The 25,316-nt window shown below is 48.0% G+C and overlaps 1 protein-coding gene across 1 annotated transcript in view; it reads left to right on the plus strand.

The window, feature by feature from the left end:
• The window catches only part of CDHR3 (cadherin related family member 3), a 76,720-nt gene extending 57,876 nt beyond the window's left edge, over positions 1 to 18,844 (plus strand). Inside the window, exons 11-20 of the mRNA XM_082632474.1 lie at positions 493 to 591; positions 2,245 to 2,471; positions 5,049 to 5,220; positions 6,759 to 7,009; positions 8,906 to 9,087; positions 11,166 to 11,179; positions 12,371 to 12,402; positions 14,142 to 14,190; positions 15,717 to 15,986; positions 16,343 to 18,844. Of these exons, the coding sequence (XP_082488600.1) occupies positions 493 to 591; positions 2,245 to 2,471; positions 5,049 to 5,220; positions 6,759 to 7,009; positions 8,906 to 9,087; positions 11,166 to 11,179; positions 12,371 to 12,402; positions 14,142 to 14,190; positions 15,717 to 15,986; positions 16,343 to 16,374 (1,328 nt within the window). The 3' untranslated portion in view covers positions 16,375 to 18,844. The remainder of the gene's footprint in view (positions 1 to 492; positions 592 to 2,244; positions 2,472 to 5,048; positions 5,221 to 6,758; positions 7,010 to 8,905; positions 9,088 to 11,165; positions 11,180 to 12,370; positions 12,403 to 14,141; positions 14,191 to 15,716; positions 15,987 to 16,342) is intronic.
• The last annotated feature ends 6,472 nt before the right edge of the window (positions 18,845 to 25,316 follow it).

Below are 25,316 nucleotides of genomic sequence, written 5' to 3' on the forward strand. Positions count from 1 at the left end.
GGTTTGGCACAAAGCAATAAAGCGAGTCATGTGAATTTTTTGGTTTCCAAATGCATATAAAAGTTATATTTACATTATATACTGTAATCTGTTAAGTGTGCAATAGCATTGTCTTAAAAAATAATGTACATACTTTAATTAAAAATACTTTATCGCTAAAAAATGCCAACCATCATCTGAACCTTCAGTGAGTCATAATCTTTTTGCAATGGTAACATCAAAGACCACTGATCACAGATCACCATAACAATATAATAATGAGGAAAACGTGTGAAATATTGCAAGAATTACCAAAACATGACACAGAGACACAAAGTGAGCAAACGCTGTTGGAAACATGGTACCGATAAACTTGCTCAACACAGGGTTGCCACAATGTGAACACTTACATTCTGTAAAAAATACAATATCTGCAAACTGCAATACGTAAAACGCAACAGAATGAGGGATGCCTGTATTGTGATTTAATTTTTTTCCTATTTCCGTTTATAGATAATATCTACATTTATATCCTAACAAGCCCAGAAAATGAGTTTCCTCTTGTCTTTGATAGCCCATCCTACGTATTTGCCGTGTCGGAATTAAGCCCACGTAAGTAACCGACGAGACACAGACTCCAGTGCTCTTGATAGACCCCTTTCTCCGGACGCACTTGGGTGGAGGGAGGCTCCCTGTCAGAGGCCCTGGTGGTGTTGTGCACAGCGACTCACAGCTGATTCCTGTTTATTGCATGTCTTACTTCTTTTTAAATTCTCCTCACTGTGGAGGAGCCCTTCAGGTGAAATCCAGATTTTGAAAACTGTTGATTAAACTGCATTTCTCTGAACCCCCTGATTGCCTCTTTGCCTGGGTGCCTGATTCCGCTAATCCTCTCTTTTTGCAGCCTAAGTTTTCCCTTGGTCTCCACTGTCATTTTTATCCAGCTCACTCAGAGAATTGAAATTTAAAAATAGAGAGAAGGCTTCCCATTTCTAGATTTCTTTCATTTAAAAACAAAATAAAGATGTTTTTTCTCTCCCTTTGAAGGATTCCCTGGAGGCCTCTTTTTCCGCCCTTTAGGATGCCTCGATTTCTGCAGGCTCCTCCCCACTCCAGCTGGGTTTCTCCCTGTCTCTCCCAGTAAAGGGGAGACAGTTGACTCTAGAATAATCAGACCTCACCACAGTCTTTGAGACTTTTTTTTTTTTTGCGGTACGCGGGCCTCTCACTGTTGTGGCCTCTCCCCTTGCGGAGCACAGGCTCAGTGGCCATGGCTCACAGGCCCAGCCGCTCCATGGCATGTGGGATCTTCCCGGACCAGAGCACGAACCCGTCTCCCCTGCATCGGCAGGCGGACTCTCAACCACTGCGCCACCAGCAAAGCCCCGTCTTTAAGACTTTGATTGTGGATACTTCTACACTAAAAACCAAACAAAACAAACCCCAAAATCTCCCTCTAAAATGATCTCCTCTTCATTTCGTTCTCTCTATGATGAGCTCCATTTCCTGACATTACATTTTAAACAAAATACAAAAAGAGGGTCTGAAGAAAACGCTGTCGATTCCTTATGCCTTATCCAGTGAATAATAAGTGCAACAGGAATAGGCTTTTTATGAATTCACAGATCTTGCTACAATTATTAACCACCTACTCTGGGTCAAGCACGTAGTGCTGTTCTATATAGTTGAATAAGAGAAGATGCCGCCCTTGAGGAGTATAATTTACGAGGAAGAACTTCTATAAAACAAGCAAGCCAGAAGTCCACCAGCCCACCAACCAGACTTGCAAAATAAGCAAAATGGAACGGGATTTAAAAATCAAAAATATTCCAATCATCCTGTTGCTAAACCCTTAAAAATTATGTTTTTCATCTTGTTTTATAAGAGCAACCCATGCTCATTATAGAAAATTTGAAAAATAAAAAAGACAACACTGCTGCAAAAAGATGTATATGTGAAGGTTCTTTGCAGCATTAGGATCATATTATAATTGGTGTGCTTGGAGTCTATATGAGGGTATGAATTGTCTTTTAGACTTAGCAGTACTGCTTGAATCATACGGCCAGTTTCCTAGTGGGCGTCATTAGTGTAATTTGAATTTAAAAGATGTAAAACATACAGAGTTTGAACAGCAAAGAGGCCCCCAAAAGTCTTTCTGCCCATGGCACTGAGAGTGTCTGCTCCTAATTTCTCCTCTCACCCCCAAAGAAGGACTAATCTCAGATATTATTCTCAGCAGTAATCGCAGGTACTTTATTCTTCCAGCTAGAACCCGGGTTGGACAGACACAAGCAACAGATAAAGACTTCCCCCAGAGAGGCATCGTGTACTCCATCTCCACCGGAGGGGCCAGCCAGCACTACCCAAACATATTTTGGATTAATTCCCAAACGGGAGAACTCCAGCTGGTGACTAAAGCGGACTACGAGACAACCCCCATCTATATTCTCAGAATCCAGGCCACCAACGGCGAGGACAGCAGCTCAGTCACTGTGAGTGGGGCTATTTGGTGCATTCACACCAGCCCAAGTGGTTGACTTCGGGTCTCCCTGGCACCCTCCAGGTGTGGCCGTAGCAATAAGGAATCTTAATAGGGCTCCTCCTGCAGACATGACAAGAAATGGCTAGTGGCGTCCCAGACAGCACAATCGGACACACATAGCTGTGCCAGGAAGTAAAGGTTGACATCTGTAAACCCACGTCTATGGGTGACTGGGAGAAGCGCTGAGATGGATGGCCACCCTGGGGGACAAGCTTCCTCCTGTTGCCCTTAAATCCCCCCTTGCTGTTGAGGTGGGCGGTAGCTGTGCATTGCCCCCAAGTAGTTTTACCCTGTTCCTACCCTGAGCCCCATCACACCAGATGGGATAGGTCTTAAAATGATCTGGCTTGACACAGCGCTATGCTGCTTTGTAACCTCTGATGTTGAGAATCTGGTTAAATGCATTTCTGAGTCAGTGGGTCTGAGTAGGGCCTGAGAACCTGCATTTTTTTTAATTTTTAATTTTTTAATTTTTTAATTTTTTTTTGCGGTACGCGGGCCTCTCACTGTTGTGGCCTCTCCCGTTGCGGAGCACAGGCTCCGGACGCGCAGGCTCAGCGGCCATGGCTCACGGGCCCAGCCGCTCCGCGGCATGTGGGATCTTCCCAGACCGGGGCACGAACCCGTGTCCCCTGCCTCGGCAGGCGGACTCCCAACCACTGCGCCACCGGAGAAGCCCAGAACCTGCATTTTTAACATGCTTCCAAGTGGTGCCGAGGCAGCTGGTCCATGGCCGTGCTTTGAGGAGCCAGGCTTTGACAGGTCTGTGCTGCCAGTGCTGAGGAATATTTGAGGGTAATATGATGGTCACAAAGAGGGAACTATTTCTTGGTCTTTCCCATCAGTAAAGTGAAAAAGCATAAGGCAAAATGAACTCAGCTAGCGGCAGGCAGCCCTGTGTGATAGAATGACTGGTCCAGGGTCAGGAGGCAGAGTTCATTTCTCAACTTTGATCCCAATTTGCCAAGGGGGTCCGAGCAATGCTTATCTTTGTACCCTGATTTCTCTCTCACACATGGAGAGTCACCTCATAACCCAATGCCTGAATAGTCCAGTTCCTCTGATGACTTGCTTTGAATTAGTGGGACGATGTTTTCAATGATGTGTAAGGCTTGGCGTTGCTAGCTGAGAAAAAGATGTGCTAAGTTGAAGGTAATTGTCGTGTTTGTTAGCCGGGGTTTTTGAGAGGAATGAATGGAGTCCACTTTGGGAGCTAACTAGAGAGAACATTTCAATTTATTCCTGGGCTCAGAAATAGCTGAAATCCCCAAATTTCAGAGGTAGAATGAATACGACTCAGAAATTCATAAGCTTTTAAAAAGGGTGATGATCACATAAGTCCCTTTCAGGGCTGACATTCTGTGATTCCGTGCTGGCAGGCATCCCAGTCCATATTCCAATTCACCAGGCATAAAAGACAGTGATGAAAGAGAACAGGCTGGCCCCTGCTTGTGGCAGGCCAGCGCCACCGGCTCAGTGCAGTGCTGAGATCCCGGGTTACACACAAGACCCTGGCTAAGCCAGGTCGCCTCCTTCTATCCCAATGGCTCTCAACCCTGGTTGAGTATTAGAATCGGCTGGGGAACATAAAAATCGTGCCTGGGGACTTCCCTGGTGGCACAGTGGTTAAGAATCTGCCTGCCAATGCAGAGGACACGGGTTCGAGCCCTGGTCCGGGAAGATCCCACATGCCACGGAGCAACTAAGCCCGTGCACCACAGCTCCTGAGCCTGAGCTTAGAGCCCGCGAGCCACAACTACTGAAGCCTGCGCGCCTAGTGCCTGTGCTCTGCAACAAGAGAAGCCACCACACCGCAGTGAGAAGCCCGTGCACTGCAACAAATAGTAAGCCCTGCTCGCCGCAACTAGAGAAAGCCAGTGCACAGCAACGAAGATCCAAGGCAGCCAATCAATCAGTCAATCAATCAATCAAGGAAGAAAAAAAAAAATCAGGCCTGGGCCCCACCCTCCAGGGAGTCCAATTCATTTGGTCTGGAGAGGGTCAGACAAAGTGGAGCCATGGTTGAGAGCCATTGTTCGATTTTCCAAAGTCAAAGACAGAACTTCCAACTCACAGGGGCAGCAAGCAAGGAAGCACAGGAGGGTCATCATCATAACGATAAATCCATCATTGTTACTGGAAAAACAACTCAGCATCATCTGGGGATGAGCACATGTGTCTAGCTGCATGTGTGTGGGGGTGTGTGGAAATGTATTATTGTGTATATTATGCACATGTGCATGTACACACACAACACACAGTAGAGAAGTTAATAACATAGGACTTGGAGTAAGACAGACCTAAGTTCAAATTCCAGCTCTGCCACTCACCAACTGAATGGCCTTAGGTCAATTACCTAATCTCCCTAAGTCTCAGCTTCCCCATCTGTAAAATGGGAATAAACATATTAGCTATCTCGGATGAGGTTAAACCTCACTAATTCACAAAAAGCACACAGCCCAGTGCCTGGCACACAGTAAGGGCTCAATGCTAACTACTCAGTAAGGCCACTTTCCTGCTGCTCTAGGTTACTGTGAACATCATTGACGAAAATGATGAAAAACCAATCTGTACCCCAAACTCGTACTTCCTGGCCATCCCAGTGGATCTGAAAGTTGGCACAAATATTTACAATTTCAAGCTCACGTGTACTGACCTTGATTCCAGCCCCAGGTCTTTTCGTTACTCCATTGGCGCAGGTATGGTATTGATGTCAGTGGTCCTGGACCCTTGCTGAGGGCCCCTCGTGTTGGGGGCTGTAGCAGCTGTTTAGGGAGAAGGGGTGGGGGTCTGAGCTCACACACTGATCTGGCACAGTGTGTAGGGGGTGGGGAGTTTTGAATGAGGAAACCAGGGATGAGGAGTCAAATGGTTCTGGAATTCCCAGTCCCCCCACCTTGGCTTCCCCTTCTCCCCTAACTCTTCCCAGACTCCCATACCTGGCTGCCCAAAGGCCCAAGGAACAGTGAATCCCATTGATGGTGACCCGCCCCCCCCACCCCCAATTCCCAGCCTGTCGTAGGATGCATGAATCAGATTAGCGTAGCTTAAAAAATTTTTTTCAGCCCAACTCCTCCCCCACCTCTTTTCCTGAAAGCTTGTAGGGGGGGCAGGGGAATCCCAGTCCTCTCTCTGGATAATAATAGATGAAATAGATTAAATGCATTTTGAAACGTGTCCTCAGGAATTCTCTTCTGCTCCATTCATTTTCTCTCTTTAAAAATATACCATTGTGGGAGGGAAAGAAAAGAGCACCCCTCAATGGAAATGAGACCAAAATAGTTCATCTAATGAAGTGCCGGGGCCAGAGATTTCAACCCAAACAAGCAGAGCAGTTTCACGTGAAAGAGTGAAAATCCAGCTCCGCCGCCTGCTGAGCCCTGGCAGAGGCGGAACTGGAGCAGCAGGAAGCCTCTCGAGCAGGCTGTGTCACAAAACCCAGGGGCAGAGCCCACCTCGAGACTGCAGTGGCCGGAGATGGAAATAATCCATACTGAGAACCCTCAGGCCTTTATGGGGCACTTCATTGCTCGGGGGTAAAATTGCATCATCCCCTGGTCCATTTACTGGTTTTTAGTTGGGGGTGAGTCTGCAGCCCCCGGAGGAATGAGCAAGAGCTGCTTGGGCGGGCAGCCTCTCTGCTCCAGGCTCCCTAAGCTGTGAGCCTGCGGCCCCAAACGAGCCGCTGGGGAGGTGGGGATGGGGACTACTGTCCCTGCCAGCCTAGGACGCACCTTCCTTTGGGGGACTCCAGGGACATCTGTCACGGGTGTGACCAGCCCGGTTTCATGAAAGGCGTGCAATGAACTTGGCCCATGGCTAGGGACGTGGCCCCCTCTTCCCTCTTGCCGCCCACTGATTGGTCTGAGCGTGAGTTACACATTGTTACCGAGTTAATGCTGCTGATGAGCACTGGCCGCACCAGGATTGCCAGCGCTCTGCCTGATGCTCAGCGCGGTGGCGGCCATTCTCCCTGGACACCTGTGCTGGTGCCCTTTTCTACTCTCATTTTCACTGCAGCCACACTGGTTGTGAGCAGGAGTCTCTCTGTACTCATGAAATCTCTGGTGCTGTTACGGCCCATATCCTATCACTGCCCCAGCCCTGGTACATCAGAAGTCGTCTGCACCTGAGGTGGGACGTTTAAGAAAAAGACTGGATGCAGTTTTCTTCTAACCCTTATTTCTCACGCTCTTTTCTTCCTTTTCCCAAAATCCGTGCATCCAATCTCATTTAGGCAACATCAACAGTCATTTCACCTTCTCTCCCAACGCCGGGTCCAATGTTACAAGCCTGATCCTCGCGACTCGCTTTGACTATGCTCGTGGGCTTGATAAGATCTGGAACTACAAACTACTTGTCTACATAACTGATGACAACTTGCTGTCCGACAGGAAGAGAGCCGGAGCGCTTGTTGAAACAGGCACAGTGACACTGAGTATTAGTGTCGTTCCTCACCCAACCACGATTGTCACCACAACCCCCAGGGTAAGGGTTTTGGGAGATGGACTTCCCAGTTACATCCCTTGTAATTGATGTTGATGGAGCCCCTTGACCTAGGAGAAATGTGGGGTGGACTGAAAAGAGTTGAGGTGTTAGGATGTTGCCAGAAACGCCAACCGTGGGCTGGATTGGAATACTCACTGGGTGGTAGAAAAAATCGGGGTGAGACCTTGGGCTTTTAGAACCACTGACTTTTCCTAGTCTGGTAAAGAAAGAGGTACACATATGCACAGACTTGTGATAGATCAGGCATTGCCCATCCAGGGTATGGACATGTTGCCGCCTTCACAAGCCCTTCTCTGCTTGCTCTTAAGAGCCAATACAAGTCCGTGTCTGTGAGAGTAGCTAGCTGCCAGATGCTCTTCTCTACTTCTTTTGAAGAGTCACCATTTGTCAATCTGTACCCTACTCCCCACCTCCACTCCAAAAAAAAAAAAAATCCACTTATTCAAGCTGCAGATATTGATTTCATACCTATAATATGCCGAGCACTTTGGTGAATAAGCCAGAAATGATCTCTGCTCTCTCATGGAGCTTATAGTATAGGTTAGTGGTTCTCAAGTGTGGTCCCCAGAGCAGCAGAAGCAGCAGCAGCAGCACCTGGAAACTTGTTAGAAAAGCAAATTCTTGAGCCCACCCCGGAACACTAAAGTTATACCTCATCCAGCCATGATCATCACTACGACTTCCAGGGAAGGATGTTGAAACCTGGAGTCCTCACCAAATCCCCAGACCTACTGGATTAGAAACTGTGGGGTGGGACCCAACAATCTGTGTTTTTAATAAGCCTTCCAGGCCATTCTGATTGCACTAAAGTTTTTGAGCCTCTGATCTAGAGGGGGAGATGGATTACAAACAGGTGTGCAAATTAATAAACTACCTACAGATTGTCGTAAACAGTAGGAAGAAAATAAGCAGGTGCCACAATGGAATCAGTGCGATGAAGGAAGGGAGCGTCTTGGGATCTGACAAGAGGATTATCGCCCCTGGCTTCTTGGATGACCTGGCTTATACTCGTGCAGACCCTTTTTTCCCCTTTCCTCCTGATCCTCGTAAAAGTGGCGCCCTTGGTCGGCAGCCCCATACTTGGAGTACGCCAGAGGAAAAGGAACCAGAACCTCAGAAAGCCACCTGTGACAGGTGGTCAAATTCTGCTTCTCAGAGTCTTACCAAGAGCTGCTTAATATTCCTTTCCTGTGGGCTGGAGTCAATATTACCCCCAATGAATGGAGGCATTAGGTGACCTGAAGGGCTTTCAGTTGTGGTAGGAGCCAGTAGGTGCCCCAAGTAAGGAACTGCCACCTTTCTGCAACTTACAACACAGCCCAGCTCTGACATCTCCAACCTAGAAATCTCCATAACTTGTTCGTTATCAGTCTCCCTCTCTGGGAAGCAAATGCTGAACTTGAGGTCTCACTGTGATAACAGCCTGCTCAGCTGGCAGCACAGCTGGTAGTGAGTGAACACTGAGAAGCTTACAAAGTGTTAAAAAAAAAAAAAAGAAACAAAAAACCCTAACTTTCATGGCTCATGCCTTCCCAGTGAGAGACAATAGCTATATTAGTCCCTAGCTTATGCCATGATTTGGCAGGAAAAAAAAGCCAATGGAATTTTTAGCTTTGGGGAAGGAGAAGAAAGAGAATGAAATTAGGCCTAGAGTTGCTCTCCAGTTCCCTACGTTTTCTGGGTTTTGGTCTAACGGATGTCTGGCAAGACTGTAAATAAGGTGATGGGTTGAAGAGTGAGAACGACGAGCACACGGATGTCCGATGTTTAGAGCAAGAACAAAAAGCAGAATGAACATTCAACCACCCAACGTGAGAGGGTTCTGATGTCAAAGCCTACCAGCCTCCACTCATCCTCCCACTTCTGTCATTCAAGCCCAGGATCACCTACTGGATCCTGAGGAAGAACGTGTATTCTCCATCAGCCTGGTATGTGCCTTTTGTCATCACTTTGGGCTCCATGTTGCTTCTGGGTCTCCTGGTGTCCCTGATCGTCCTGTTGGCCAAAGCCATCCACAGACACTGTCCCTGCAAGACTGGGAAGCACAAGAAACCTCTGTAAGTTGCCAGTGGGCTGGGCCCTTCCCCCATTTCCTTTCGGAGGATACTGCTTCTGGTGATGTCAGGAGAAGGAAAGGGAGACGGTTAGGATTTCTCCGCAGGGTAGAGAGGGTGCCTGGAATGAAGAAAGGAAACAGAGCTACGGGGGAGACATCCCAGCTCCCCTTGTCCGGGTGAACCCCCTTCATCACCTGCCTGGCCAGGAAACTGTTCCTTTGCTTTTTCCCTGGCACCTGCCTTGTCCTTGATGAGTTCTCAAGGAAATCGGGGCTTCAGCCTCTTGGTGACCTTGTCGTGGATAAAAGCTCCAGAAACAAGGCTGGTTGTGAGTAGTAGTAGAATATGCCATGCTGTTATTTGTGGAATATTTAAAGGATGGGATGGAATTAGAGGGAGCACAAAAAAGTAATAAGGGAATTAAGCTTTTGGCTCCAGTGACTGAACTGGGCTTTGGTGTGACTAAATAATTATTGTTCTTTTGCGTGGGGCCCTCTCAAGGGCTGTAAACGCAGGCCTGCTTCCTCTCCCTGGGATGCTCACCTGCTCACTTATATGCCTCTTTTGGTGACACTCTGCAGAGTGTCTTTTACTGGCTAAAGGGAGGTACTAGAGTAAAGTGGAGAAAGCATCAAATTGTTACAAGCTTCCCCAGAGCCAGTTTCTTGAGTCTTAGTAGCTCTTACAGTGAGAACGTGATGGTTCTGAGCCTGGGCTTTGGAGTCAGATAAGGTAGAGGTTCAAATCTTGGGTCTGCCATTTTCTGGGTATATGGCTTTGGGCAAGTGACAACCTCTGTGAATCTCAATTTCTTTATTTGAAAACCAAACAATTAAATGAGCAAATGCAAAGGAACCACTTAGTACTGTTCCTGATGTAGAGTAAATGCTTAATACACTATTTTTTTTAATCTTGTTGCATGATTTTTCATGGCTGAGTCCCAGTGAGCTTAGGCTTCTAGATTCTAAGTTTAGCTCTGTACACCCAAGTATCTTGAGGTATTGGAACTTGAATTTTGGAATTTCTCACTGGCAAAAAGAAGGGGTGATAAGACTCATGTACCTTTTAAAGGTATTTTGAAGATTAACTACTACTGTCAAATAATTTAAAATCTATGGATGAAAGGCTGTATAAAAGTATAAGTATTAGCATAAAGATGTGCATTGCATTTTGCCATATTTATTGGGGACATTCGTTGCTATTGGCAACCTTGACTTCAAGGTAAGAAATCCTTGAGCATCTGCTGAAATTAAAAAAGGCCTTTTTATTTGGACTCTACTCACAAATCGATTTGAGAAAAAAAAACCCGCTCCAAAAGAGTGATGCTTAAGCTTGTAAGGATGGAGATGCTCTGTAATGGGATTTGGGCAGAAGTTCTTAAAGGAAGTAATCCAATAGACACTGCAACCCACAGGCAATTTATGGTTAAATGTGCGCCTTGAACCTGGTGGTTTCAGTTACCTTCTAAGTATTGTTTTCAACATGGCTGACTTTTAAAAAACTAGCTAGTAATTCAGACTCAGACCTGGCCTCTCTGGCAATTTGTTGTACCATATGGCAACCAATATTTGTCCCATAGCAGAGAATAAAATTAGAGTCACAGAATAACAGAATTCAAGGTTATCATGGGAAGGGTCTTAAGAGTCCAGGTGTCCAGCTCTTCACATTACAGGAGGCCAGGGTTTAACTGCTAGTCATGGAACCTTCCCACTGTGAGCCAGATCTTCTGCTCAGATGGCTACTGGGGAGGAAAACCAGGCAGGAAGAATCGCTGGGCAGTCTGATGGGGTCGTCATGCCCTCACTCAGTGTTGTCAGAGAAAATAGGTTCCCTGAAGTTCTCTAAAGCAATAGTTTTCAAAATTATCAAACTCCCAAGCCTCCCTAGTCCCAACCCAGCAGTGACGGAGCAGGGCTGGGAGCCCATTCTGCATGTTAGTCCCCTGCCCTGGTCCCTTTTTCAGTCGACCCCTGAATCCTGGGGAACACAGTTGCCCAAAGGCCCCCATGTTGTCACGTGTGTACCAGTGCAGAGTGCTCTCAGGTTAATTCTTGTCCATCCCTTCTCCCCCGATACAGGGTGAAGAAAGTAGGTATGTACAGTGCCGATTACCTTCGTTTGTTGCTATTATTGTTTTTCGCTTGCTCTGTTGTACTACATAAAAAGGTTCCAACTCGGTGGAGAATCAGGGCACAGTCCTGTGTTGGTGGGTTTTCCGCCACATCATCTGTGGATGGAATGAAACAGAGGTCGGACGTAGCTGGAGGAAGGGGAGGGCAGGGCAGGGTGCATGGGGCCGTTGGCCCGCTTGGGTCTCATTCGGTCCTGCCTGTTCCTTACTGAGTCACCTCCAATCAGCTCGACATCAGCACCTAAAGGTCTGCTCCCCACCAAGCGGGTCAGGAATGGAGAATTCTCCGTGAGTTAAACACAGAATCTACTTGCTGCTACACACAGAGGGGGTGACCCCTCCTGAGGACAGCTAGTGCCCTGTATTAGACAGATGCCTCTTTTTAAAGAACAAATGATACTTTATTCTCAGATTGTGATGGATTTGATCATTCTCACATGCTACTTAGGTTAGGGTAGTTAGAAATGGGGGCTGGGTGCAGTCAGATGGGCTGGGAGAGCTGAGTGATTTCAGGGTGTTGGTGAAATGAGCAAGGCCCAACTGAGGAGACGTCACCACTGTCTCCAACGCTGTGGCCTCAGGGAGACTCCAAGCTATGGGGAGAGACAGGACAAAGAACTGGAAAGAGTGTTTTAGAAAAATGATGGCTCTAATCACTCCAGCCATAGGTGTGTGCATCTGACATGCACAAGGGATATCTCCGCAGCAGGGTTAGAAATTTAACTGCAGTGGTTATTGATCATATCGATGAGATAATTTTAATAAATGAGATTTTTCACAAACTATCTCCCATCCTAGTTACTTTGTAAAAAGGGCATAAGGAATGCATGCAAAGACTCCTCAGATGAGAAACAAAGGTAGCAACCCCCTCTTTCTTTTTTACCTGTAAAGCCATTTAAAACCTAGTTTCCAGTAATGACAATAAGCTGGAAAAAGAATTAACAATTTTTAATGGTGTACTATGAGAGCGTGTGTGTGTTTCTGAGAAGGTGGAAGGAAGTCAACAAACATGTCTAGAGACAGAAAATTCTTTGCTATGCCTGCAATACTAAGCTCAAATCCTGCTTAAGAGAGATCTCTTTGTAGGGGTAAAATTTTAAGGTCAATTTAGTGTCCAAGAAGCTTAACTTCTGTCTGTCCTCTTCCCTGCAGAAATGAAGAACACAAAGAGAGAGGCGGCGGTGGTGAGGCTGGCTGGCCCCGGGGCGCCGGGTTGGGGAGGGGCTCTGGTCTCCCCCCCCACCCGGCCGGCTCGCCACAGTCCCACGGGGGCTGTTTATCATTCAGGGAGATGCTTGTATCTGGCCACTGGAGCAGACTGCTGCGTGACGAGCTCCTGATAGAATTTGTTCCCTCCACTGAACCTGTCTGCTGCTATATTTGCAGAAGAACTGGATTTCATAAATATTGAATAGTGGTGTTTATTATCTACACTAGTTCTCCAGGAGAGTGAGTTAGGGGAGAGGAGCTTAAAGACCAGAACTGGTGCTTCAGCCTTCAATGGGATTTACTTTTGCTTTGCTTTTCCACACCTTGAGGGAAAAGTGATAGAAAAAGAGCACGGTGGGAGGCTGAGGCTGGCTCTCCCCTCTCGGCCATATGACCTTGACCTCAGGGACTCCCTCAGCCTCTTCAAGCTTTAGATTCCTCACCTGTGGAATGGGAGTGAGAACAGCTGCCCTGAGATAACAGGTGGGGAAATACTGGGAAAATTATGAAGAGTCATGTAAATGCAAAGTGTCACAGGACAGCCGGGGAGTTACCTCCTCACGTGACCTCCTGATTTTTCTTTCACGGAACCTGATCCACCCTCTGGAAGTGACGGAACTTGAAGGTGACCCCCTCCCAGGTCTCCCCTAATCCCTAATAATAGGACTTTGTTATGATCCAAGATCCATGAATTTGGGAAATGACAGGCAGGACGTGGAGGAAGTATCGCTTCAGGCCAGTCCCCTAAGTGCTTATAAGCACTGGTCTGCAAACAGGAGGAAGGGGTGATCTCCTGTCTCCTGGGTCTTATTATTGCCTAAGGCAAGTACCCTTGATGATGCCACTCAGAGACTTAGACGTATGTATAGTTAAATTCGTTGATTAAATAAATCAATCCCCTTGGCCGTAAAAAGTGCAGCTTCTGAGTTGATCAAATGGAGGAAAGCTGTACAATCTCCATTCCTTCTGTTTTCACAGAGGGGAGCTGTGGGCAAGTGAGTAGGTAACGGCTTATGTGATGAAAACGGGGGTCAAAGGCCCATTAAACTCCAAACAGCGTCCTCGTGAGTGTGCTGAAGAACAGCACCATTGGAGGGCACCGTGTGAGGGAAGGGGGTGTTTCCACGGGGCAGAGGGCAGGTCCTGGAGGGCGGCACAGAGTACAGGTCAGAAGAAAGAATAAGGTGCGGAACACCAGGCTTAAGTGAGGCATGCCAGGCCGAGACGCAGTGCTGCATTGGCCTAGGCTGACTCATTTGTGCCTGCCCTGCACGTAACATCTGCCTGGCAGACCCCGCGTAGGTGATGTCGATCTTGGCCGGTGCTGCATGGCATTTCTGCTCTTCCTTCTGTGCAGCTGAGATAGCGTTTACTCAGGATGCTTTCCTACCCCCCAAGTCTGGATTAAATGTCCTCTTCCCACCCCTGTTCCCCCACGCCCCCACAGCATCCTATATTCCCCCAGCATAGTCTTTATCACAGTAAATTGCAGTGCCTCTTTGTCAATGGCTCCTGCTTGATGGCAAGCTATGGGCGGGCGGTAACCAGCCCTGCCTTGTTCACCGATGTGTCCCGAGCGTCTAGCACAGTGCCTATTGAATAAATAAATGTCAGGGAGGCCCTGGGTAAGGAACCCGGGCTGTAAGGAAGAACAGCCTCTCCTGGGGGGAGGAGTGTAGGGCTGTGCTTGAAGCCGTCTCTTTCTTTTCCTTAGGAAGCAATCCAGATGAACACTGACTTTGATGGAGAAGCCGCAGACCCAGGTAATTAAGTGGCAGTGTCGCCCATAAGGGCACTGACCATATGCCAGGCTGGTGGCGTCATGGAGGACCATATCCCACGTCTTGCTCTTCACGCAGTCTGTCAATGTGTTTGGTTGTCGGGCCTACACAGTGCTGATCCTCCCAGGCAGCACCGCCACGTGAGATCAGCTCAAAACAGAGCCGGCCTGTAGACGCTCAAGCACATGATCACGTGTGAGGCCTCAGCAGGTTTCCACCTAAGGGGTCCCACTCAAGGACCACGCCTCTGTCCAGCCTCCCTCCCTGAATCACAGGCCAGTTCAGGGAATTGGTGAATTCAGTCACCCACTGTGTCTTCTGCTCACTGGGACTCAACCTCCCCCCACCTGCCTCATCCTTTCTGAATGCTTCTAAACACCATCCTATTGGTAACGAGAGATATGGAGAAATGGCAAGCTTGGCTTCTTTTTTTCCTCGATCAGGGCCAAGAATTCCTTCTTGGACAGCAAGATGAACATAAGGTAAAGCTGGCCTCCAGAGCTCTCATCACCCCCAAGAAATCAGCTCCAAATTTAGCTCCTTTACACACATCCCTTCACTTACAAAGGCTCAATTATAGACGTGAATAAAGGGAAGGAAACCAAATTCGGGAGGCAAGTGCGCTGGCTCCCTGCCACCCTCACATGCGAACGGCTCTGCTTGGTCCTCCTCAGAGGGAGGATGGCTCCTCTCCAGGACAGGCTGCCGCGGCTGCTGGAATTAAATTTCCCTCTATTATTAGGTACTTGTTACCATAATGTGCCCACATTAGCATAAGTGCTGGTGGGATCCTCTGCCTGAGAGGCCACTCATGCTGCAGGGAAACAGCAGGAGCAGGGGCGCGCCGGAAACTAGACCTTCTGGGGCAAAAGCCAGGGAGGACCGAGGCTGTTCTGCGTCTGTGTGTTTGCGAGAAGGAGAAAGGAAGCGATGAGCCAACTGGACTGATGTGAACAAACATCAATTAGCGTCTGCAGGCTCCGACACAATAAAAATGGCTCCCTCGCATCGTCTCAACGGGGGCCAGGTTTGTGTCTGTGTCTGCACATCTCTGCTAACGTAACACAGATAAAAATCAAAGCCTTTTCCTCCTTCCTTGGTGAACTCCTGTTTCTATCAGGGATTCAGGGGATCTTTTTAAACCGACAAATCAGAACGTCATGGGTCACCCCATGAGAAACTGAGCCTAACTTATCTGAAGCTCACGTTGAGTTCAAGACTTCTGTGGCCTCTCATCTTGCCACTGAGGTGACCTTGAGACTCTCCTAAACCTTGCTTTCCAGGGAAGCGTGAGATTTGCTACCTGTGTGGTCAGAGCCACCCAGCTCAGCTCGTGGAAAGGGCAGGCAGGTGAAGATTGTTTGTGTTCTTCACAAGCCTGCTTTCAATCTTTCTAGCTGCTTCATCTTTCCCTGGGGGTGAGAAGAGAGCAGGGTGGAGATGGGGGAGAGCAGAGAAGCATTTGGATTCCTTTGTTTATACACTGGTGGTGTGATTTTTTTCCCTAGTTACTGGGGCAATATATGAATTCAACACAAAAACTGGAGCCAGAAAGTGGAAAGATCCCTTAACCCAAATGCCAAAATGGAAGGAGTCCAGACCTCAGGGAGCTGCTCCAAGAAGACCTGTCACTGGGGAAGGGACCGGGCCACCAAGGAGCACCCACAAGGAAGGAGATGGGCTGAGCAACAAAGCACAGGCCAAGGATACAGGCCCGTGGTCCAGAAAACAGGACGGCAAGCCAAGCACCCCAAAGAACAGAAACTCAGCCCTTACAGGTGGGGGGTCCCCCAAACCACACCCAGAAAAGTGAACGGTGTCTGGCTGCCTGGCCCACAGCACAGCACAGGGAGGGAGCGTGACTGTCTGGGACGCTGCTTCACCCTACATTCCTCGAGGGCAGGGTGGGGGTGGAGGGCTGAAAATGTGGAGGATCCAGGGTCCCAGGTGGAATGTTTGACAGACTTTAACATGAAGGGGTTTGATCTCAGAGTTGCCTTTTTCTGAGACAGCCCAGGAGAGATTTTGCCCTGGCCTCAGTACCTCTGATCCACTGGACTGCTAACTGGTGGGTGTGGACTTGTGTTTCTTCTTCACATTGACCTCTAGGAAGCTCTGTTCCATTTGCCCCTAGGAAGTGCACGAGACCTCCTGCCTAAATTCTGAGGACTACCCTCCCACCTGGTTTCACCTTATTTTCCTGCCTTTATTTTCGCGTCACCCAGATTTCTTCACTTATAAATACAGTTCAACACGGTATACCTTTGTAAGTCACGTCTCATCTTTTTCAAAAGAGGCACAGCAGTGGAAAAGAAAAGGATGACTAATGAGTTGTTCACCTGGGAAGAAGAAAACACACTAGATACCTGCAATTCTTTTTCATTAAGGTAAAACTGATAATGCAATAGTGCGCACAGATCGAAGGCATTCAGCTCAGTACTATGTAGACTCTTCCCCGATGCAACCAATATTCGGGTCTTTATGGTCACGGATTACTTTTGCCTTTTTGAAATTTCCTATAAATGGAAAAAGAGCTCCCCATTTCTTTTGTATCTGGCTCCTCTGGCTGAGCACCATGTCTGTGAGATTCCCCCAGCTGCACTGTGAACCAGTCATGCAGGGCTCTTTCTTCACTGTCTCTTATCCCACTGAGGGAATCTACCACATGTCATTTATCCATTCCACACTTGGGTAGCTGCTCCAAGCTTTTTACTATTATAAGGTATAGCACTGTGCACTTCCTTGTACATGTCTTTCCATAGCATAAACACGTGTTTCTTCTGAGCCTACTCCTAGGAGTGGGATTGCAAGAGCCATTGCTGGAATCTGCTGAGAATTCTGAAGTTGGTGCCTCCAGCTTACGCTTCCAATGGTGGAGAGTTCTGACTGCTTTACTCCCTTGTCAACACTTGGTGTTGTCGGTCCTTTTCATTTTAGCCATCCTGGTGAAAATTCCTCTTGAAGTAAAGTCACTGTTTTTCTCAAAGCTAAAACAACACCAGCCCTACAACCTACCTGCCTGGCTCCTTCCCTACCTTCTGTGATTGGTGGAGGGGGGAACCACAGCACTCAGAGCAGAGACACAGTGGGAAGCTCTAGCCATTCATACAGCTGGGACTTTCACCTGTGGCCACAAGCAGTGACCTGAAAATAAGTCTCTCTGCAATGTAACAGGAAATGAAAATTCTCAGCGCGTGCCTGGTGAAGGCCGAGCAATCCTCACCTTTGCTCCATGTCCTGCTCCCCAGCTGCTGGGCCCCTAGTCCAGTAACCAGAAGAAAGGACCAGATGAGAGTCTACTGGAGCAGCACCCCGTTTCCCAGTTGGAGAACCAGATGAGAACTCTCCAGGCCCAGGATGGCCTGTAGAGGGCAGGCAGGATCCATCCTGCAAATGCAGAACTTCAGAGGGAGGAGCTGCCTGTTTATTGTGTGCCCGTGCGTCCGTGTGACTTCTCAAGAAAAAGAAACATTTTTTAAATGCCCTGTCCTGGCCTAGAGCAAGCACGATTTATTAATAAGGCTTGGTTGCCAGGGAACTCCCTTGAATAGGTTTAAATTTTGCAAAGAAGGCAGAGCTGCTCATTTGTGGAGGTTAAAGTGGGTGAAGTGGCTGATTACCCATTTAAGACTCTGCAAGTCTGTGGAGCCCCGGGTAAAAGACCTTCCTCAGAAGCTCTCAGCCTCAATGCAAGTAAAATGAGGCTCCGAGAAGGCTGAAGGGGGTGCCTGATAACTGTTTATGAGCCCATTAAGGATGATTAAAAGGAGGGTGGTGAGCAGCTGTTATCCCTTCTCTGGTGATGACAGGGCAGGAGGGGATCATGCTTCTTGGCCAGAAGAAGAGATTTAAGTTAGGCACAGGGAGGGACTTCCCAGAGGCTGGGGTCTGTTTGAAGCGTCAGTTCTTTCCCTGGTGATGGGCAGGAAGAGCTGATTATCTTCCAAGCCCCAAGATGTGAACCTCGAGGAACCCAAGACATGGGTCAGGAGAGGTACCAGGAAGCTTCGAAACCACCTTTTCTTTTTGCATATTTGACTACTTAATCAGGGAAAATCAGAAATTGCAGGTCCAAGGCTGAGGCCATTTGGTTTCTAACATTTACCAGGTTTCAAAAATAAATTATCTGAATAAAATCAAGCCAGGGACGAATGGGGACCTTGTAAAAGTTTTCTCACATTTCTCTCCCAAGGCCTTAATCATGTATGAATTTATTGTAGCTAATGTTGACTTGCCTGATGCTGAGTCATTAAAAATTAAAGCAAAGATGTTCAGGGATCAGGCCACGGAGGGGTCCACTGTTGAGGGATGTGGAACCCCGTGGTGAATTCTTAAGTTTGAGCTTCCCCTGTGCTCAGCAGGAAGCCAGGTCCGCATCGCTGTCCGCCTGTGTTAGAAGCATGTGTGGCTCATGAGCAGAAACTGGGCAATGATGCTTTCGCTCCTTAGAGCCCTTGCTCACGTCTGTAGATCTATCGTTTGCCTTTTTATGCAATGTGTTTTGTAATGGCTGAGAAAATTAAAGCAACCAAGTGAGTGAATCTAGAAAATGATGGCTCTTGAAACATGGCATTTCTCATTTCAAACTTAGTGTGTTTATACCTCCCATTCATTCAGTAAATACTTATGGAGTGACTACTGTGTGCCAGGTGCTGACTCATTAGTAAACACAGCAGCCCCAGGACCCTGCCCTTGAGGAGCTTACATTCTGTATGCTGCAGCTGACGGCGGCCTGCTGATACTCATCCCCAAAGATTCTATTTCCACTTCCATCCTGGCCTCTGTTTCTTGGTTCCCTGAGTGTTCTATCTGAAAGATAAATTAACCCAAGTCTGGAATTTCCTTTCTGGAAGAAGGTATTTCAGAACCACTTAAATATTGTTTAAAACTTAATGGGGAGCCTTTATCAGAAAATAGTTGAGGGGTCTTCCCTGGCGGACCAGTGGTTAAGGCTCTGCGCTTCCACTGTAGGGGGAACAGGCTCGATCCCTGGTCAGGGAACTAAGATCCCACAGTGCACAGTGTGGCCAAAAAAAAAAAAAAAGAAGGAAAGAAAATAGTTGAGATGCCTAAGGAGGGGCCCCAGCCTTGGGTTATCTGACCAGCGTATGGCTTATAACCTCCGGATGGCAGCTCTGAGCAGGTGTGACTTTCTTGTGTGGAGGATGGGAGTATCCTGAGGCCAGTGAGACCTTTGATCTGGAGCCCGGGGAAAAGGTCAGACATAGGATGGGATGGAGAATCGGGGGGAGACTCAGATCACTGAGACCCTACTATGTGTTACTTGTATTGGGGGTGAGATGGGGCTCCTGCTCTAAGGAATAATCCCACTGAGAAGGCAACCAGCTCTTTGAAAAGACAACAGCCACTCACCAGGCACTGCATGAGAAGTAAATGAGTTTCATAGGTAGTGGGCGAGGGAAAAAGCAGATGGAGCCCCAGCGGTCTCCAGAAGTGTGAGGGAAGACCCGGACGCTGAAGGGTTCTTAAAGCTAGCTATGCGTCCAAAGTGGAGGAGGAGAGAAATGTTGAGCAAAGGCTAAAGCATTCAGAATCCTGGTTGTCAATCAATTTTCAGCCAGTGCTTGTCCTACGTCACCTGGGGTGAATAACCACAGCCCATACAGAGCCTCCTGGGGATGTAGCAAGTGCTCAAAAAACATTTGTAGAACTGGATTGAATTAAGCAAGCTGGCAGTTGGTTTCCGACCCAAGTCATGTAGCAGAGCCACAACTTTTCTAACTAGAACTACACGACCATTATGATGATCAACAATAAAAAATTACTGAGTTCCGACTACATCCCAGGCACTGTTCTAGGCTCTGGGGAGATAGCAGTAAGTAAAACAATGTTCTTAGTGTTTACATCCTAGTGAAGGACCAGAGACTGAACATACAAACGGACAATGGCTGGACCATATATAAAAATAGGACTTGGACCTACAACCTACAGCAACCTGCCCAGGAAACCAACCCCCTTATCTACAATAAACAGTCCGGGAAGCCAGCCTGCCTAAGACAGACTTGCAGGAAGCCGAATGGCTGTTTCTAGTAACAATCCAGGAAGCTAAACAATAACTTCTGTAACAATCAGCCCCAAATGGCCAGGACTTGATTAGTAACAGACAGCTTCCCTAATTTTTATCCCCGCTTCTAACTTAGGACCAGCCAGAGAAAACTAAATATACACCATAGGATGGACCGCCTCCAGTGAGCCCACCTACCGCTTCCCCAGGCCAAGAGCCTCCAATCAGAGCACCCCTGAGCCTTCCCTTTGTTCCATGACAAAGCTCTCCCACTCCTCTGACTGCCTTTGAGTCTCTGACAAAATGGGAGCGATGGTGGCTGAGTCACTTGCTATAGTAAGTGAAAAATAAATATCCTTTGCTTTTCCCATATGGTTGGTCTTTGTTTATTTCCACAGGAATGATAGATAAACAGATTATACATATACGTTTATATATAGAATATGTATGTATATCTCATATGTATGCATATATCATAGGTATATACATATATATATCTTATATGCACGTATATGATATTTTAATGGTGGTAAATGCTATTGAGACAATGAACAGGGTCAGCGTTATGGAGGGTGGGGATGGCCTCTTCAAACAGGTGGTCAAGGGAGGCCCATGGTAAGGTGAGAGTCAAGCAGCAGAAGTGGGGAAAGAGCCATGCAGGTCACGGGGAAGAGCCCCCAGGCAGAGACCGCAAAGGCAAGGCCAGGTTGAGGATTAGTTGGAGGCGCAGAGTGATGAGCATGAGGACCGGCAGAGATTCCTTCGCACAGGTGCGTGTGGGGAAGTAGGTGTGTATTTGGGGGTGGTGGTGGGGACATGTGGCCTGCAGGGCGTGAATGGTGAGGCAGAGGAGGAGGGTATGCTCATCGTGTAGGGCTTTGTGAACCGCTGTAAAGACTTTGGCTTTTACTCTGAGTGTGATGAGGAGACATTGGAGGGTTTGGGAAGCAACGTATTTTTTGTTTTGAAGGCATGTCTCTCTGAGTACTGATTTGAGAATAGATTTCAGGAAGGCAGGGAGCAGGGGTGGAAGCAGCGAGACCAATGAGGTGCTATTGGGCTAATCCAGGTAAGAGATGGCGGTGGCTTTTGGTCCAGGGTGGTGGGCACATGGAAACCTTGCAGGACCTTTTGGAAGGAGTGTCCCAGCTGCAAAAGAAGCCCTGACTTCTCCTGGGCCTACTCCCATATTAGATAAAGGTGTCCCAGCAGGGTCTAGCCACTCCCTCAGTGGAAGCTTCCAGATACAGCTATTTCCCATAACACCAAACAGTGCTTCCTGAATGCAACTGCCCCCTGCCTAGTCTGTGAAATCTGTTGCCGTTGCTATCCGGCATGGTGGTGAGAGTGCGTGTGAGTGTGTGTGTGTGTGTGTGTGTGTGTGTGTGTGTGTGTGTGTGTGTGTGTGTTGGGGGAGAGAAGCCCTTAGTGTTTCTGCCACATTGAACTGAATCCTGTCAAGATTCCAAACAGGCTTCATGGAAGCAGAGCAAACAGGCCTGGACGGTGTTTTCTGTCTGGACTCTGTGCCCTGCTGTGGAAAAGGTCGCAGGCACCTCGTGCATCCGTGCCATGCATTAGATCAGCTCACAGTCTGAAAAAGTGCAGTTCTGATTAAAAGCCTTTCACCAGGAGACCTGAGTTGTATGAAAAAACTGTGGCCTGTGACTTCCAAGAGAGTCTAAGTTCTTAGGAAACCAGTCTGTTTAGAGGGAAACAGGGGGGCGAGTGTGTTCTAGAAAACTGGAATCTTATGATCAGATTTTTGGAGACAGTCGCTACTTAAAATGATATCACCTACTGTTCCCGTGAGTACGAACCATAATTATCAGTCCTGATTTTGGGTTTGGAGAACATGATCTTTGTAAGTCTTAAGACCAAAGTAAAGCATGCTTACGAGAGCTTTGCACTCTTCTGGGTGGTGCCTGCTAGGTTAGGCAGGCCCAGTGCTTGGACGAGAGCATCCCGCTGCCCATTTGGGGCCCCAGCGTACTCAGAAGCCCTGGAAATCTCGCGGTGTTCAGAAACAATCTGTGGCTGCTGTAGCCCCTGCAGACCCAGGCACAGCTGAGGGAGGGAAGCTGGTGAATCTGATTTATAGGTGAGGCTCACAAGAGCGCCACTCCCTGCACTGCCCATCTCATTTTCTCGCCCACAGTCAGAACACCCTCCAGCTGGTCTTTTTTTTTTTGGTAACACTTTTATTGGTATTGTGATTTAATTCACATACCACTAAATTCAGTGGTTTTCAAGTATATTCACAGAGCTGTGCAACCATCACCACTAACTCTAAAACACTTTTATTACCACCCCAATAAGCCCCATACCCATTAGTAGTCACTCCCCATCCCCAAGCCCTAGCACCCACTAATCTACTGTCTGTCTCTATGGATATTTCATATAAATAGAATCGTATCGTATTTGTCCTTTTGTATCTGGCTTATTTCACTTAGCACGTTTTCAAGAATTATCTATGTTGTAGCAGATATCAGTACTTTATTCCTTTTTATGGCTGAATAATGTTCTACTGCATGAGTATACCACATTTTATTTATCTACTCACTGGTTGATGGATATTTGGGTTATTTCTACCTTTTGGCTATTATGAATACTGTGCAGTGAACGTTAGTGTACACGTTCTTATGTAGACACATGTAATTTCTCATGGGTATATACCTAGGAGTGGAACTGCTGGGTCATATGATATTTCTATATTTATCTTTCTAAGAAACTGCAAACTGTTTTTCAAAGTGGCTGCACCATTTTACATTCCAGCAGTCTTTCACAAACTTTTTTTTTTTTTTTTTTTTTTTTTTTTTGTGGTACGCGGGCCTCTCACTGTCGCGGCCTCTCCCGTTGCGGAGCACAGGCTCCGGATGCGCAGGCTCAGCGGCCATGGCTCACGGGCCCAGCTGCTCCGCGGCATGTGGGATCTTCCCGAACCGGGGCATGAACCCGCGTCCCCTGCATCGGCAGGCAGGCTCTCAACCACTGTGCCACCATGGAAGCCCCACAAACTTTTTAAACAGACAAGAGGTGCCCTCAGCCCAGGCTGTGGTGGTGTCAGCCCCTCCCAGATTGTGTCAGGCTCTGGCATAAGGAGGCTGCCTGTGGTCTGGAGTGCTGGTCGACCTCACTGAGCTTCCTCTGCACCTGAGTGGTCTGCAGATAGGTCTCTACAAACCTCAGGATTGCAACTGTGTATCTAACATATGCTGGACACACTAGCTACACAGTCTCCAAATCCTCACAGTACTCTTTTGAGGATGGTCCAGTTAGCTGCATTTTACAAATGAGCAAGCTGAGGGGTGGAGAGATAAGGGAACTTGCCCAGAGGTCACAGAGCCGGGACACCAAACTGGGTCTGTCTCCTTGGAGCTTATGCCAAAGGGCTCCATTATGGCCTTTGATTTGTGTTCTGGGGGAGCTTTCAGGGAAGAGATACTCGGTCAGAGGATGACTGAACCCTCAGATGGATCCTCTGACCGAGTATTTCTTCCCTGAAAGCCCAAGGCTACTCATGCCTGCAAAAATCAAACCCTCACACGTGCAGCATCAATACCAGCTTCTGGACTAGCAGACAGGCTCTGAGAGCATCGTCTCCTGCCTGGCTTGAGCTGGGATCTGAAATAGCCACCAGCCTCCTGCAGCCCTGCAAGCTCAGAGCATGCGGCTTTGGGCTGTGTGAAAGGCACAGTCTATTCTTTTCTCGTTTCTGCACACATTCCCCACCTGTCTGCTGCTCAACAGAAGCAGTCTCATCTTGGCTATGAGTATTCAAGTGCCTTCCAAAGACGTTAAATCAAGGTCTGGGTCACTCAGAAACAGCCCCCTCCTCCCCAAGGGGAAGGGGCTGCAGTTATACCTGTTGGCCAGCAGGGGCTCCCTCTGCCATTTGGCTTCCTCTGAGTGGTCCAGAAACGCCTCCAATAAACTGGTCCTCCTCCTTTCCACCTTTCCCCAAGCTTTTTAGGGTATGTGGCCGCAGGCCCTGCAGAGAGCAGCCGCAGGGCACCCATGGTCAGGATTCTGCCTTGTGGCCACCCACAAAAACCCACAACAGCAATGCGGTTGCTAGAAACCTGGAGGGCCCTACCAAACTTTCTGGAGGAGGGAGGGAGTGGTCGACTCCACCCACGAGTAGCCTTTTCCTGGAAGACCCCTGGACAGTGATTAGGGCATTTTTCCAAGCAAGCTATGGCTAGTGATGAAGACAGCTCCCAGCTGGGCTCAGGACAACTTTATCACTGCTGACTAAAGAACAGAGGATTAGAATCAGTTGTGGGGCTTGGCATCTCTGAATAAATACCCCCAGATTTTGTTCCCTTAACACACCATGTTGCCACATGTTCCAGAGGATGAGGGTCCCACATTCTATGCCTTTGTTTGGTTGAGTGTGTGATGTGTCCGTGTAATAATAATTAAAATCAAATTTTGCATTTATAGAATGCTTGCAATGTGCAAGATCTTGTGGGGTCCGTTGTATTTATAGTTGTATTTAATCTAATGCATCTGGAGGTACTCTCTCATTTACCTGTGAAGAACTGAGGCTCCGAAAGGGTGATTCACCTCCCAAAGGTGTCACGGCTAGTAAGTGGCAGAGGGAGGTGGAGTCTGAAAGCAGGTGTGGCTTCTAAGCCCCTTCATGCTCCCACCCCAACACTGCCTTCAACTTGGGGCTGCTTTAGAAGAAGGGGCAGGCTGGGCATAGAATCAGAAGGGGAAGGTGTGCACAGAATTTACAAGCTAGTTTATGCTGGAGCTGGTTTGCGTGCCTTGAAATGCATCAGGGCTTGGACGAGTCTTCCAGGATGCGGACCCTTCCCATGGAGCAGCCAGGGGCTCATTAGTGCCACTGAGCACCGGGTGAGAAAGATAAAAAGGGAAGTGAAAGGCAAAAAGGGAGGACAACAGGGCTGAAGCAAGCAATGAAGAGCAGAGAGAGAGAGGTGGCTGGTGGTCTGAAGACCCTTGCCTGGGAGCCCCCTGCCTGGGGAGCTGGTAGAGCAAGAACAGCCTTCATTCTCTCCTGCAGGACCAACAAAGGGCAGCTGAATCACAGGATTTCTCAAGAAATAAAAAT

This window comes from Mesoplodon mirus (assembly GCF_964341445.2).
Source record: "Mesoplodon mirus genome assembly, chromosome: 9".
In the NCBI taxonomy this organism is placed as follows: Eukaryota; Metazoa; Chordata; class Mammalia; order Artiodactyla; family Ziphiidae; genus Mesoplodon; species Mesoplodon mirus.